At 43.0% G+C, this 15,711-nt stretch overlaps 1 protein-coding gene across 1 annotated transcript in view; it reads right to left on the bottom strand.

Moving 5' to 3' along the window:
• Nucleotides 1-3,525: 3,525 nt before the first annotated feature.
• Nucleotides 3,526-15,711, bottom strand: part of LOC130487876 (protein mono-ADP-ribosyltransferase PARP14-like) — a 28,096-nt gene continuing 15,910 nt past the window's right edge. Inside the window, exons 9-15 of the mRNA XM_056861423.1 lie at nt 14,839-14,901; nt 12,810-12,977; nt 10,544-10,762; nt 9,850-10,452; nt 7,970-8,112; nt 5,385-5,559; nt 3,526-3,845 (exon numbers count right to left, since the gene is read on the bottom strand). Of these exons, the coding sequence (XP_056717401.1) occupies nt 3,559-3,845; nt 5,385-5,559; nt 7,970-8,112; nt 9,850-10,452; nt 10,544-10,762; nt 12,810-12,977; nt 14,839-14,901 (1,658 nt within the window). The 3' untranslated portion in view covers nt 3,526-3,558. The remainder of the gene's footprint in view (nt 3,846-5,384; nt 5,560-7,969; nt 8,113-9,849; nt 10,453-10,543; nt 10,763-12,809; nt 12,978-14,838; nt 14,902-15,711) is intronic.

Raw genomic sequence — 15,711 nt, 5'->3', positions numbered from 1 at the left:
ATTTATTTAAAATTTAAAAAATAATAATTAAAAATTCAATTATAACAATTTGTATTTACATTTAGTATCTACTGTATACTGCCAGTAATATGTACAATACATGTACACTGTAATTACTAAAACATATACATTTATTTCCCAAAAATGTTAATTGTACCTTTTTTCCACTTATGTATTTTTTGAAAATTTTATTTATTTCTTAGAAAAATTAAATGATAACCTTATAGTTGTGGGTGGCCCCCTTTGTCTCCTGGCAACCAATATTTTTTGACCCAGTCCGCCAAGGAGTGTGACACAGCTGTGTTGTGTGTGTGTGTTAAGTGCCGTCAAGTCACTTCCGACTCATGGCGCCCCTATGAATGAAAGTCCTCCAAAATGTCCTATCTTTGACAGCCTTGTTCAGATTTTGCAAATTGAAGGCTGGGGCTTCCTTTATGGAGTCAATCCATCTCTTGTTGGGTCTTCCCTGTGTGACACAGCTACAAATCAGGAATCCTGGGGCACCTTATTATGACAAACCTGCATTTGTAGACTAAAACCCACTTGACCACTGAAAATACTATAGACAGTTGACCAGCTTCTTGAGTGGGCTCTGCATAAGCTATTCTCAAGAAATGTTTCTACCTTGTTCTCTCAGAGGGGGGCTTCTGCTTTTAAAAATTAAACGAGGAGCAGACATCCAGCAAGGTCGGTTTTTCCCAGGATGGCAGTACAATACTGGAAATACCTCCACCCACCCACCGACCGCTGGAACAGTTGCTTCCCACGCCGTTTATAACCCCAGCCCACAAGATAGGGTTGCCAACCTCCAGGTACTAGCTGGAGATCTCCTGCTATTACAACAGATCTCCAGCCGATAGAGATCAGTTCCCCTGGAGAAAAATGGCCACTTTGGCAATTGGACTCTATGGCACTGAAGTCCCTCCCCAAACCCCACCCTCCTCAGGCTCCGCCCCAAAAACCTCCCATTTGTGAAGAGGGACCTGGCAACCCTACCGCAAGAAGAGCAAGCTCTCGCTTGGAAGACGCGCCCCAACCCCAAGCTAGCCTAACCTCTCTGGGCGGCACAAGGATTGGGTGGCCATCACCAAGCCCAGCCTTGCCATCCCAGCTCGGATGGGCCGAATCCCGGCCGGCCTCCCCCAACCCCGATTCCAGAGCATCATTAATCCAAGGGCCGCCATCCCCCAACCAAGCCGCAGTGCTCCCCCTTCCTACCTTCTTCCTGGGCAAAGCAAACCAGAAGCCGGCCGGGGGGCCGCTGGAGCTCACACTCGCCCCCGCCAGACCTCTTCCGGCTCTGGAAGTAGCACAGGAGCTTGTTTCTCACGCCCCTGGGGGGATCCGTGGCCCCCCAATCCCCTTTTACCAGCACAGCAAAGGGGTACGGCTGTGGTCCCTCTTCCATGGTGCAGGATCGCCAAAACTGAGTCCAGTTGAGGGTTGCCTAACTCCAGGTGTGCCTGGATATCTCCCGCTATTACAATTGTTCTCCAGGCAATAGATGTCAGTTCCCCTAGATAAAAACAACTGCTTTGGAGGGTGGACTCTATGGCATTACACCCACCGAGGTCCTGCCCCTCCCCAAACCCTCCCTCCCCAGGCTCCAAGCCCAAAATCTCCACGTATTTCCCCACCCAGAGCTGGCAACCTTAGACCAGCCCCAGGCAGGCTTTCGCTTTCAGTTTTCTGCCCAAGTCCTGGGGGTTTCCCAGAAGTGGCTTGACATATGAGGCACCCCAAAAGCATGTTGAAAATGGATATGTTCGTCAGCTGTAAATAGGCCTCTTTTCTGGAGAGGCAAAGCCAGGTCAGATTCCAGGGTTGCTTGCCGCTTGTGTTTATACGAGGCACCCCAAAGGAATGACAGGGAGGCGTTGCTCCATCCAGCAACTGCTTTTGAAAATGGATATATTTAGTAAGCTGTCTACCATGACCCTAGGTCTCTTTCCTGTAGAGGAGAAGCCAGGTCAGATTCCCGGGGTTTCCCAGACAGCCACCTTTAAGCAAGAGTGAAAAGTTTGCTACTTCAGTAGGTTTGCAGACATCTGCTCCTACAAAACTCACTTCCTATCCCTATGAGGGCACCTTGCCTCTTCCAGAGCAAGCTATGTGTATGGCATTCCTCCCTCCTCCCAAAAAATTGCCAGAGAGAGGATTGTCGTTCAAAATGTAGGGTCATTCTCACAGGAGGAATCATACCAGAAGTCCATAGGAAAATGGAAGCAGGTATGATTCCTCCTATGAGAACTACCCTCTTCTCAGCAGGAGACCGTCTCAGAACACTGCTAAGAATAGGGTAATTCTCACTGGAGGCATCATACTTGCTGCCATTTCCCTATGGACTACAGGTATGATACTTACTGTTTTAGTGCTAATTTTTAAATCTTTACAGGTTTGTTTTCCTGCTTACTTTTAAGCAGTCTTTTCCCTTTCATTTTCTTCCTTCCCCCCTTTACACTTTCCCATCTTATTTAACTTGCCAAGCAACCTATTATTATTATTATTAAAAACATTTTAATGCCACATTTCCACACCAAGGTTCCCAAGCTGGCGAACAGTGAGACGCGTTAAAACATTAAAAAATACATTTTCTTTCTATATATAAACAATTTAAAACAAAACGCATCAATAGGAAAGAAGGTCAGTGAGGGAATGCCAAACAAAATGGAAATGTCTCTACCCTCTGGCAGAAGACAGTGATAGAGGGGGACTGACAAATCTCCCTGGGAAGGGAATTCCACAATTTTGGTGCCACAACCAAGAAAGCCCTTTCTTGGGTTGCCATCTATCCAGCCTCTGATAGCAGGAGCACCCAAAGCAGGGCCCCTGAAAATGACCATAGTGGCCAGGTAGGTTCATAAGAGAATAGATGGTCTTAGGATATTATAATGTTCTGTATAGCCCTAATGGTGTGGTTTCATTTGGAACACTGTGTGCAGTTTTGGTCACCGTATCTCAAAAAACATTGCAGAGCTGGAAAAAAGTACAGAAGAGGGCAACCAAGGATTAAGGGGGCTGGAGCACCTTTCTTATGAGGAATGGCTGAAGAGTCAGGGACTTTTCAGTTTATAAAAGAAACAAGTAAGAGTGGGGCATGATTGCCAAGGCAGCAGTCCTAATAGCACTTTTCAGGAAACAAGTCCAACCCGCTTAGAAATGCTCCTCAAATTATTATTTTTAAAAAACATGCATCTATGGTGTACAAAGAAAAACACTGTATGCAGAAGGAATTTTACTTAGCATCTGACTTTCTCCTGTACAATGGACATTTAAAAGGATTTTTAAAAAAACTTTCGCAGAGCCTGAAGGCGGCTGAATTAACAAAAAAATCCAATCAGACAGCAAGGACCTCCCACAAACAATGCAATGAGTAGGATTTGCAGCACATGCATTTGACACATGCAAGAAATTGGTGACAGGTATCTTGCTTTAGTTCCGGCCTGCTATACACTCACATTTACACACCCACATGATTTTATTCATTTATTAGCATATAAATATATAATGTAATACCAGTGTAAAGCAGTGAAACTTAGAGGATAAAAGGAAAGTTTATTACTTAAAAGTAATGAGGTACTCTGGATAAGCCTGGATATCATTGAAGATGACAAACATGGAGGGCTTTTTCACATTGTCAGTCACACTGTCATACAGGTTAGTAGGATCTGTTCCATTTTTTGCCTTTGGAACAACTAAGCCTGCTGATCCAGCACAATATTCTCCAACAAGCACTCTAGCAAGGTACATATACTTTCTCCCATCTGCATCTGGTTTCGAATAGGTATTTTGGGCAGAATAGCTGGCGTTAACAGCAAAGTAAGTTCCATTCCCATATAAAGCAGCTACAAAAAAGAAGGAAAGACAAGAATGTTTAACCACCACTGAGTAGTATTTAGAGGCTGCAGAGTAATCGGGGGGGAGGGGGGATCTGGCATTTTATTTGTATGCAACTTCAAAGCAGCAACTAACCTTCCATCTCAGAAAACAAACAAGAAAAAACCACAGTCACATCTGCATAAGAGCCTTGCATTTCTGGCCTATGTCAATGTGGTCTAACACTGGGTAAAGAAGACTTAAAATTTGCTCAGTCAAGTAATAGATTATTTCTAAACATGTGCAAAATCCTACCTGAAACTAAATAACTATAATCAATTTGTATTATCACAGAGCTTTTCAAGCTGCAAACTAAGGCAGCAGCAGTTGGCTTTTCAGTTGTAAATCAAAATTCAGTAGTAATTATGAGTCACAGCCAAATCTTATATCTTGATTAGGTGCGAAAGGGATACAATCCAAACACTGTAGGCATAGGCTGTTACCGCACTAGATATTCCCAGCGATATATCAAGAGTTTGGAAATGTTATAAAAAACATCGCTTTAAAAGGGTTTTTGGATGCCACGGCTAAAAAATGGTTGGAAGACGTCTTCACAGCTAAAGGGGCCAAACAAAGTGCGAACAGTATTTTTTATAACAGTTTCAAACTCTTAATACATCGCTGGGAATACCTAGTGCGGTAACAGCCATACTCTTAGTTGAGGAAACTATGGCTAAAGCTCTGGGCAGTGCGAGACACAGGAGAGGCACGGACCGTTGCCATCGGCAGGCAACAAGTGGCACCCTTGGGTGTCAAATCAGTTTTACTGACCTAAGCTTTTGATTGATTGTACTGGGTTCCCCCCCCCCCATACAGTATCCTGTGTATGGACTGTACCCCACTCACTTGTATCCTTAAATATTTTATCCTTTTGTTAAGAGACAACTCAAAAAAACCTCCCTAAGTATGATCACCTTTCTTTACTGGAAAATACAGCCCTAGAATGCACACAGCGACAACAGGACAGTTTCCTTGGGGAGCTCTCGTCGTCAGAAACAGGCTGAGAAGCAGCCACTCTTTCAAGCTTGGCTCCAGATGCTGAAGGCAGAATATTTTCCCCTACAAGTACCTATCAGGACTCCTGGGGACTCCACTTTGAAAACTGCAACAGGCACACCCACCCTGCTGCATATAACTGGAGCAGCATTTAATCCAGATTTCCTTATCGGTACCAGTAGAATTCATATGTTTGCAAACACGCTCACATCTTTTTGGGTATGCACTTAAAAAGGCTGAGGTTGCAGACAGGCAATTTATCTTTATTAACACACGCCAAGCCACAGAATAGTGTGCAAGCTTTTGAGTTCTCCAAAACTCCTCAGACTTGGTTTTATTTTTAAAAGGGTGGGTATGATCTTAAGGCCTAAGATCTTAAGGCTATGATCTTAAGGCCTCTTCTCTGTGTCTAGTGTAGAATGTAGCATGTGAAGTAATAGTTCACTCCACAAGACTTGCTAATCACATATACAAGCCACATGACCGAAGACATGATCTGACCACCGTCTTACCATGATATCCAGCATAACTTCGGTTAAACCCAGAGTTGTTGATGAGAGTCAATGATGAACTTGCTGTTCCATGAAACAGGCACTTCTCATTATTTGTAGTGCCATTTTTGGCATCCATCTCCTGTTTTTTAATTTGGTACGCCTGCCAATAGTATGGATTTTGGATCCTCTCGATCTGCAAATGAATGAAACTGGATATTGACAAAAAGCTATTTCATCTTTTGGAAAGAACACTGAAAAATAACCTGAAAGTCACAGACTCGGTTCCTTAGGGTGCGTCAGTCCAACAATTTCCTGCTCCCCCCCCCCAGTAACTATGTGTCAGATAGGCTCTCTGCCGGCCCCAGATAAGAAACAAGATGGTTCCCCCGCACGGACAAAATGGAGTTTTTTGTGCACTCCATTCCTCTCCGTTTGCACCTGGTCTCCTGCCCAAGATCTGCACCTCAATGGAGACCTGCCCGAGTAATCGCTGATCTGATACCGGGTCCCGCAAGACAATGCTGGGAGCCCGGGAAGATCAGCCAGTTAACGCACGCGTTTATTTCCTGTATGCGTTGCCTTAAGTCTTTACCGGTAGTTAACTTCTGTATTGTTTCTTTGTTTCTAAAACCTAATCAACCCCATTGTATTTAACCTATATATGTACCGATATTTCCCCATATCTTTATTCTAGCCTTAAGTCTCTATGATCTGCTGAACTCGCTGACTTTCTGAAATAAAACTTTTAACTCGCTGCACCGTCTGGAGAGAAGTCTTTATTACCAGGAACGCAACGTGTTGCTGAGACCTGACACTGTGGCTTTAAACAGGAAGTGGATATCAATTTGGCACTGCTGTTGCTCTTTTTATGCTATGGATTCTGTATCCCCTTATGGTCCATTTCAACCAGTATAATTTTCATGTGGACTGTGGTAGTCAAGAATTCCTGTTCAGCAAGGGAGTACCCATACGTATTCTGGTGTAGTGGTTAAGAGCAGCAGACTCTAATGTGAAGAACCGGGTTTGACTCCCCACTCCTACACATGCAGCCTGCTGGGTAACCTTGGGCCAGACACAGTTCTCTCAGAACTCTCTCGATCCCACCTAACTCACTAGGTGCCTGTTGTGGGGAGAGGAAGGAATTGAGATTGTAAGCCATTTTGAGACTCCTTAAAGTAGAGAAAAGAGGGTATAAAAACCAACTCTTCTTCTGGAAAAACCCTAGGTAGCAACCCAGAGCAGAACAATTAACACATAAGATTGTCTTATGGTATCCAGGTAAGTGTTCAGCTCCTATAAAAACTGTTTCCTCACAATGCACTAGTGAAGAGGACAGCAGAAACCGAGTACACTGTAACTGCAGAAATACGAGCTGACCAGTTACCCAACTGATAGTGCCTCATTCCTTTTCCCCTGACACGAACCCAGAGCTATTTCAAGTCCCTTAATTCTGCTTATATCTTCTTGAAACAGGAGATATGGCACACACAAAAAGCTACAAGAAATGATGAACTTGGAAGTCACGACTGTATTTATCTTGAGCAGTTAATACATAAAAGCTTCACCCTAGAAAAGCATTCTGCAGGCCAAATTTGGTATCCCTTCCCCAAAGGGCCATGCCTTTTCTACACTTTGTGCACTACTAATTTGAATCGATATTATATGATTCAAGCTCATAGTTCAAATGGAAGAGGTCTGAACATGTCTGATACAGCAGTAGCTCTTTAGCAGAAGAGTTCTTTTCAGCATAACTTGAATTCCCCTGGATGGCATTTCAGTATTATTACTCGAAGAAACCACTGGGGCCTTCAGCCAGTTGCAGGGAAATCACCACATGCAACAGTGAGCGGGAGATAGAGAACAGTCTGTAGTGTAGACCACATCAATACTGCAGCATAGAGGACAGTGTTGGGTAAGAACCCTCTTAATTTATGACCCCAGGCGTGAAACGGTCCATTGAATAAGACATATAAAATACGGGTTATAGAAAAGTACCAGAAGCAATAAGCATGCCTGGCGCTGAATAAATAGGTCTAGCATTGCAGAATTTTGCAGATGGGCATTAATGGTGGGTGGGTTGTCCAACAGGTTTCCACAATCTGTGTGTGTGTGTGTGTGTGTGTGTGTTTGTGCGCACACCATGAAGTCACAGGTGACTTATGGCAACCTCAAAGGGCTTTCAAGGCAAGAGACGCTCAGAGGTGGTTTGCCATTGACTGCCTCTGCGTGGGCTGAGAGAGTTGTGAGAGAACTGTGACTGGCCCAAGGTCACCCCAGCAGGCGGCATGTGGAGGAGTGGGGAACTGAACCCAGTTCTCCAGATTAGAGTCCACCACTCTTAACCATTACACCATGCCGGCTACACAGAAGTGAACTACAGAATTTATGTTTAATTTGTCCCGCAAACCCTAGCGTCTGCTTGACAGGAAGTACCAGACAGATCTTTGAAAATGCGGCTAGGTGCCTGCTACCATGTGCTTCATCACAAATGTCTCAATTACAAGTTGTTTTGTCTCTTTAAAACAAAACGACATGCAAGAATAACAAGGTAAGAAGAAAACAGCGGTTTGTTTTAAGAAGCAGCAAGGCAACAGTGGTCTTACCTTTTCAATTGTGAATGCCTGGCAAGTCTTGTTAAACATCTGCTGGACGTCCTGATATTCCTTCGTTCCCGGCGTTAGCTCCACTGCAATGACACGCTTCTGCTGCATGTCCACCCACTCTTCAGGAAGTGCCAGAGATTTATCTGCATTAACAACAATGGTGCTAATATTACTCATTCTAGGGTTAGCCCAATGGCACCCTTTCAAGACCTTTTTTACAGACTGAACTTAAACTGCTGAGCTTAAGTCAACAGTGGGAGCAGCCTTCAATTTTAAATGGATGCACATCCAGTTCTAGCTCATTGTTGTGTATGTGTGTTAAGTGCCGTCAAGTCGCTTCCGACTCATGGCGACCCTATGAATGAAAGTCCTCCAAAATGTCCTATCTTTGCTCATTGTTTTAGCTCATTGTTACTCCATCCCAAAACTCCAAGCAGGTTTGTGGCAATGGTATAGCTAGAAATGTAGATCTGTTTGAACTTTTGTCAAAAAAAAGGGAAGAGGTTTGGGCTATTGAAGCACCAGTGCAATTAATTGATTAATTTCCTGCTAAGTATGACACCACCTGATTTACCTCTGAGACTTAAAGACCTGTTCAAGTATGCTACAACTGCAGCAAGAGTTGTTTTGGCAAGAAGATGGAAACAAATGGTAATACCTGAAGTTGATGAGTGGAAGGATAAGATGCTAGAATACGCAAATATGGCCAGAATGACCTTCATGATTAGCTCCACAGATAACGAGTCTCTAGACCAGTTCAATGAGAATTGGCAACCATTCTATACCTATATATCAGCAAACGTATCTTTTCTTTCTATAGAAATTGAGTAAGTAATAGAGTACCTTAAGCAAATGTATTCAAATAATATAACCAGTAACATTAAGAAAAAATAGAACTGAAATGTTTTTGAATTATATAATTGTGACCATAAGAACTTGAACTAGACACAGACGACTACCCACCCCTCCTCCCTCCTTTTTTTCTTTCCTGTACCCTATATTTACAATAAAAACTTAAAAAAACTGTCCCTCACAGAAGAGAGGTATACTTCGTTGAAAGTACACAGGATCACTTTGGAGGGGGCATGGCATCTACTTGGCATCCAAAACATCCCAAGTTCAATCCCTGGCATCTCCAGTTAGAAAGATCAGGTAGTAGGCGATGTGAAAGGCTGAGATCCTAGAAAGCCACTACCAGTCCAAGTAGACAATACTGAGCATGATGGACCAATGGTCTGATTCAGTACAAGGCTGCTTCATGTGTTCACACGGCATTTTCCCATATGAGCAGGGCTTTTTTTTTTTTTTTTTAGTGATGGTACTCCCCAGTACTGAGTACTGGCACCTTTTTCAGGGGCTCTCTCAAGTCCTGAGGGAGAACTGGCGAGAATCGGCGCAACATGAGTATCAACACTTTTTAATTATTTACAAAAAAGCACTGCATATGAGTAACTGAACACTGGATACACAGAAGGTAAACAAGGGATGGGAGAATCACCACTAACTAAGCAAAAGTGAAGAGTTAGGCTGGAACCAGGTTCAAATCCCACTTCAGTCATGGTTTCACTGAATGAGCTTGAGCAAACCACTTCTCTGTGTGTCTTAAGTCTGCCTGTGTAACAAATGGTTTCTTGCAAGACTAAAACACTTTTTGCAGAATCTTAATTTGCTATCCAATATAACACTATTAAGAAAAAAAGGAATTAAACGTGCACAGATAGGCTCTTAGAGACAACAGATGATAGCATACCTCCTCTAGAGGAGTGGTTTTGAAATTGGAATTGGTTTGCCGACAAGTCAGTAGACACTTTGGAAATGCATGGGTCAGAGGAGAGAAAACAAGACAAAGCCAAATGGCATATTCAAACTTCAGAATTTACCTTCTGTTTTTGAGATACGCTTAATACTGACACTTCTCCCTTGGTCATCTGTTGCCTGCTGCCGAGTTGGGTCTACTTTGTAGCGTCTGTCCTTTATGGTTATGTCATACATGCTCTTATTTTGCAACGCGTGTTCTAGATGCATGCTTGTCATGTTATCAAAGGTTCTGTAATGGCCACTGTCTTCGTACCGCCACTCTACAAGGTTGCTGAGAAGATCGGCCTTGGACTGCTCCTCTTGGGCTTTCCTGATCCTTTTGATCATTTGTTGGATTTCTAAGCTGGCACTTAAGACATCTTTGGTTAAACCAAAAATGCAGAGGGAGGGAGAAGAGGTCACAGTTTCTGATTTAATGACAACATGCAGTTTCATCTGGAGTTCTCGGAGTTTCTCATATTCTCTTTCTCCAAAGCTTGAGATCCATTCATCCGAGACAGTGGTTTCATGCTGGTTCTTTAAAATCAGGTCTCTGATCCAAGATTCTGCCGTCTCCACGTTCTTCTGGCTGTCACCACAAATCTGAAAAATGGCTGGCTTTACAGTGCTCTCCAAATACAGTGCAGGCGTTGCCTTTATAGCTGGTTTGCTGAAACCAAAGAATTCTGTAGGGAAGCATTAATTAAGAGAACAGGTTTAAACTTTTAGATTCCTCAGCAGCGAAGAAAGAACAACCTCCGTAAGCCTTCTACTTACCTGCTACTTTAGAGAAAATTGATTTTTGTGAGCTAGCACCGGGCTTGCTGGATGCACCTTCTTTTTTCTGCATACTTGTATAAAACACATTTTCTAGATGTGGCTGGAAAATTATTATTTTAATAGTCGACACCACTGGGGCAGAAGTTTTGCTTGCATATTCCACGATGGCATCTATCATATCATCAGCTACAGCAGCTGGGTCCCGTGCTGCCTTCCCTATATTAAGATAATGATAAGATATAAACACCTGAAGTATAAAAGGCTTTCCCCCTACCACTGACTACACTATCAGCCATGGAGTACAAAATGTACCCCATTTCTACCACTGCAAATTTTCAATACATTGGATCCTCACTAACCTCCCTTTAGTCGAATTAATGTATGTCCCTTCTCATAAACGGGATGTTCAGCCCAAATGTACACAAACTAATAAATACAACATTAAACAATACAACATAAAACAAGCCTCAGCAAGTTAACAGTATACAAATCATGGTACCATAGCCAACATCTGACAATATAGAAGAAAGAAATGTCATCCCTAAATGAATTAAACATGTTCCCAGTTTACTAGTTATGCCATACACATACCATGACAGCAAGGGGCCAAGGTTAACTTCAAAACATAGATTGTATCCAAATGCCTGCTTTGTAAAGCTCTGCAGTTAAATATCTATTGACTTGAATGCTACCACTCTGCTTAGCAAAGTCTGAAACCTTCTAGTAAAAACAACTTTTCCGTCAGTGGAAGGCACAGAGAAAACAATTATGGCTAAAACATGTCATAGAAAAATAAAGAGTCCAAAGCCCAAGAGGAGTTTGCATTTGTAAAGTATGGTGGTAGTGTAAAATGTTGTAAACAGTGAATAGGAGCTTAAAATGGGGAGATATGCAACAAAGAGTAAGTTCACTATAGCTAACATTGTGTGGCGGTTGTTTGTCTAGCCAACCTTGTTATATGCTTTTTGTTAAGAGCTTCCTGCTTCACTTGTAGTGGAATAAAGCTCTTTTTAGAAAGCAAACAGCTTGATCCTTGGGTGAAAAGGTTAGATTTGAATATACTAGTACCTGAGAGACCAACAAGATATTTGAGATATAAGCTTTTAAGAGTCAAAACTCCCTTCATCTATGCCTCTGAAACTATCTTCTTGGGTGAAAGGGAATTCCTGGCATAAAGACTGTAACCTGTGTTAGCCCTTAGATCTCTCTCAGAAGTCAAGCAGAGACACCTACAGTTCCTTGGGGGAGGAGAGCAAGCAGACAGGACTGGGGTGAGCTTACCACTTCCTCTCATAACACTTCCTCTCACACACCCCTAACTGAGGTGGGCCAGAGACCATCTCTGCCAGTATTATACTGGGGAAGCTCCATTAACTGGAACTTCTCAGGGTGGTGGCATATTACCTGTTCTGATCCAGTCTGGGTGGGACAAGTCCAACATAACAATGCTTTCCCTATGAATCCTGTCTCCTGGGTGGTTCAGCTCAGACGCCAAATCAATACAGGCAGGCACTAAGGAGTCGGTTGCATGCCCAATGGCACAAGAACTGTATCAGGGGATACCTGAGCTTAGACAAAGGGTGACTGAAAAAATACATCCAGTCTGTTCCTTCAAGTGCCAAGTATTTACTTTAAAGGAACCCTAATGTCAAGGCATAACCTTATCCTCTTACACATTGCTCGTTTATTATAGAAAACGGCAAGAGTCCAGTAGCACCTTAAAGACTAACAAAATTTCTGGCCGGGTATGAGCTTTTGTGAGTCACAGTTCACTTCTTCAGATACAGCTAGAATGTAAGTCCATCTATACTTAGATAGAGGAGAGTGAATTCAGACATCAGTGGCAATAGCATGTAAATGTCAACAGCAGGTAAATGACATTAGCAGGCGTGATTGGATTTGGTGTGATATGCAGAGGGGTAGTAGGTGTAGAGTAATCAGCACTGGTAATGATAGGAATCCCAGGTCTCTATTCAGTCCAGGAGAATGCACTGTCTTGAGCTTCATTATTAGTTGTAATTCAGCAGTCTCTGTTTCTAATCCCCCTTTGAAATCCCTTTGTAAGAGAACTGCTACTCTTAAATCAGCAACTGAATGTCCTGGAAGGCTAAAATGTTCCCCTACTGTTTTTTGAGTGATGTGATTTCTGATGTCAGACTTATGTCCGTTTAATCTTTGTCGTTTAATATAGTGGAACAGTACTGGGCCATCCAAGACACTGGAAGTTCAGTTTTCACACAGTCACTTCAAGGAAAATACAGACCTGTCCCGATTGCAGGGAAGACAACAGAGGTGAACTGCCTTTGTTCACATTCCATGAGAGTTTTAGAAACTTGTGCTTTTGTATCATTATTGGCAACAAGGTGGATGATATTTTTACACCTCAGATTCCCTCCTTGGGTGCATATGAGGTTGTTGTGAAGCTGCGATGCTGAAAAACAAAAAGAAATGGAAAGGTAAGGAACAAAAATTGTTTTCTTCTGATCAACAGAAATGCAAGTCTTCCATTTTAGGGGGCTTTCTGAGCCATTTTTTTTCCTATGTACAATAATTACAGATTTGTCATTTACCCCCAGCAAGTGCCTCAATTCTGCACTGGTTGAGGAATGCAGCTATTTCAATGTCACATGCAGTGGCTATCATCAGAACTCTCTGCACTTGATGCAAACTATCAAAAAGCTTCTTAAAAAAACACACCCAATAGATTTAAAACTCACAAAGATTCCTTTAAAAAGAGAAGCACCATGTGGGAGGGTAGGCATTGTCCCAACCCTTTCCACATGACAGGCAATGACAGCACACCACTCCTTGGCCCCAGAACTTGAAGGGAGGTGGGTTAGTAAACCACCTCAGTGCCCCTCCTCACCCCTGTCAACCATGCTGCTTCTACTTTTTAGGAGACAAGGCTCAAATCCTCCTTGTCAGCCGTTCCTCCCCATTCCAATCCTGCCTTCCCAACAGATTGTAGGACTGACCTCCCAGAGGCATTCCCCAACCTTCCCCTCAAAGTCCCACACCAGGACATGGCTGCCCTATCATCAAGTAAGCACTTTCCTTCTCCCCCATCCTAGCCACTGTTCAGCTGAGGGCCTGGCCAACATTTACAGGGCCAGGCCACCTAGGTCCCACTTGTTGTTGTGTGTTCTCCTTTGATTCCCCATCCCTCCTTGTTGAATTAAGCCCAACTTGTATTTTAGATTCTACTTGGGAATGGTTATAGGTGACCAGAAGGAGTTGTTTTTTAAATAACCTTTCCCCCCCTATTGGCCACCCTCTTGTTAGGAAGTGCAGGCTAGTGGTCTAGAGACACCACTGCTTTATTTTTCCTCACCACACCCCCATTAACAAATCCAGGTTCCATAATTTCTTTCCTCAGCTAGGGTTGGTGAGAAACAGGTGTTACAATTAGAATCTGACAAGGGCCCCCCAGAAAACTCATGGGGGTCCATGAAACTCACAGGGGGAATCCCTCCCCATTGCTGAGCCTGCCAAAGCAGCCCCCCCAGTCCTGATCTTGGCCAGCAAGCCCACCAAGGCAGCCACCCACCCCCCCGGATCTCTAGGTGGCTGTCAGTGTCCCACTGGTCTGGACCAGCTGCTTCTGGGCTGGCGGGGGACGCTGGCAGCCACCAACAGTGGGTGCACAGAGAATGCTTTCTTTAGTTTTGGGGGATTAACCCTTTTAAAGATTTTTCTGCAGACCTAAGGGGTCTCCTAAGTCTTCAGAAAAACATGTAGGGGTGAACATGCCCCCTTTCTGCGGATTTAAGTATCTGCAGGCAGGGGGCACACTTGGGAATTAAATATATATATAGATAACTATTAAAGGACTGATCCTCATTAATATCTACCCCAACAAAAAGCAGAAGGACTGAATGAAGAGTGGGAAACAATCAGTTGATGAAGTCAGAGATTCATACCCACAGTCCTCTTTGGACTGATACAGCATTCACATATTCCCTTGATCAGTAGGTATTCATGCTTTGACTCCCCTCCCCTCTCCCCAAATCAAAACATTTGCTGATAAGCACTAGGTAGCAGTCCCCAATGCTTCAAGATATATTCTAATGCAGTGGTTCCCAACCTGGAACCAGAATTATTGTAAGGGGCCTATGAAGCCATATACGCTGTAAGCGTTGTAATTTTGACCTTTTAGTCTTTATTTTCTTAACCCACAAATATCATGTGTGTGTGTGTGTGGGGAAGGGGGTCCCAACGTTTTTGATGTTACAAAGGGGTCCTCATTCCCAGAAAGGTTGCGAACCACTGTTCTAATCAAAGTTTACTTCTACCTAGCTGAGCACATTCTTCTGCCACCACAGGTCCAGCTCCTTCCAGAATTGCTTTGGAAACACCTTTTAAAAAAGAAAGAAAACCACATTTGAGTGAGAAAATAAAAATAGTCTGTAATGCTAAAATCTAAGGCATAAGAATATAGCCTTTCCTCATTCAATGAACAGGCAACATAAGCTAATATTCAAGTACAAAGTAAGTTTATTGTCTGTGGCAGAAGGCCATCACAATCCACCATACATAACATTAAAATAACATAAAATATCATAAAATAACATTAAAATAACTTTAAATCAGTCTGACCCACAAGAAACTAATATTTAAATATGTTAAGATCCCTGATTAAAAACAGCTTTCGCTTGGATTTTCTTAGCTGCTAAAGCAAAGAGTGACACTTTGTAGGAAACATTAGGATTGGTGTTTGATAGGAGAAAGAGCAGCTTCTCTGGATCTGGAGAAAGATTTAGGCCCTTCTGGAGTAATGTCCAGCTACCCAATGTTTGGGAGTATTGTCCAGCTACCCAAGCTGTTGACATGGTTTGAAACCGGAGGGAGGTAAAAGTTATTCTGAGGTTATGGGATACTGACCAGGTATGAAGCTCTGACATGATCCCTTTTAAACTGTTTAAACCATGGTGAGAATTTGGACTGGGAGATTGATTGCCTGTCCAATTGTATTCATATGAGATGGAGGAAGATAGAAATTCTTACCAGGGTTAAACAATTCAGAACAAAGTTTCGCATAGATTGTTTAGGCATGTGGCTTTCACCAAAATGGAAGGCAACAACTGAGGCACCCTTATCAATACTAGAAGTCTCATTTAAGCAAAAAGAGTGTACACTGAACATGGCATCCAGCTGCATCCAAATTA

This window comes from Euleptes europaea, chromosome 15 (genome assembly GCF_029931775.1).
Source record: "Euleptes europaea isolate rEulEur1 chromosome 15, rEulEur1.hap1, whole genome shotgun sequence".
In the NCBI taxonomy this organism is placed as follows: domain Eukaryota; kingdom Metazoa; phylum Chordata; class Lepidosauria; order Squamata; family Sphaerodactylidae; genus Euleptes; species Euleptes europaea.
The sequence above is the reverse complement of the archived record's forward strand: the minus strand, read 5'-3'. Positions and strand labels throughout refer to the sequence as shown.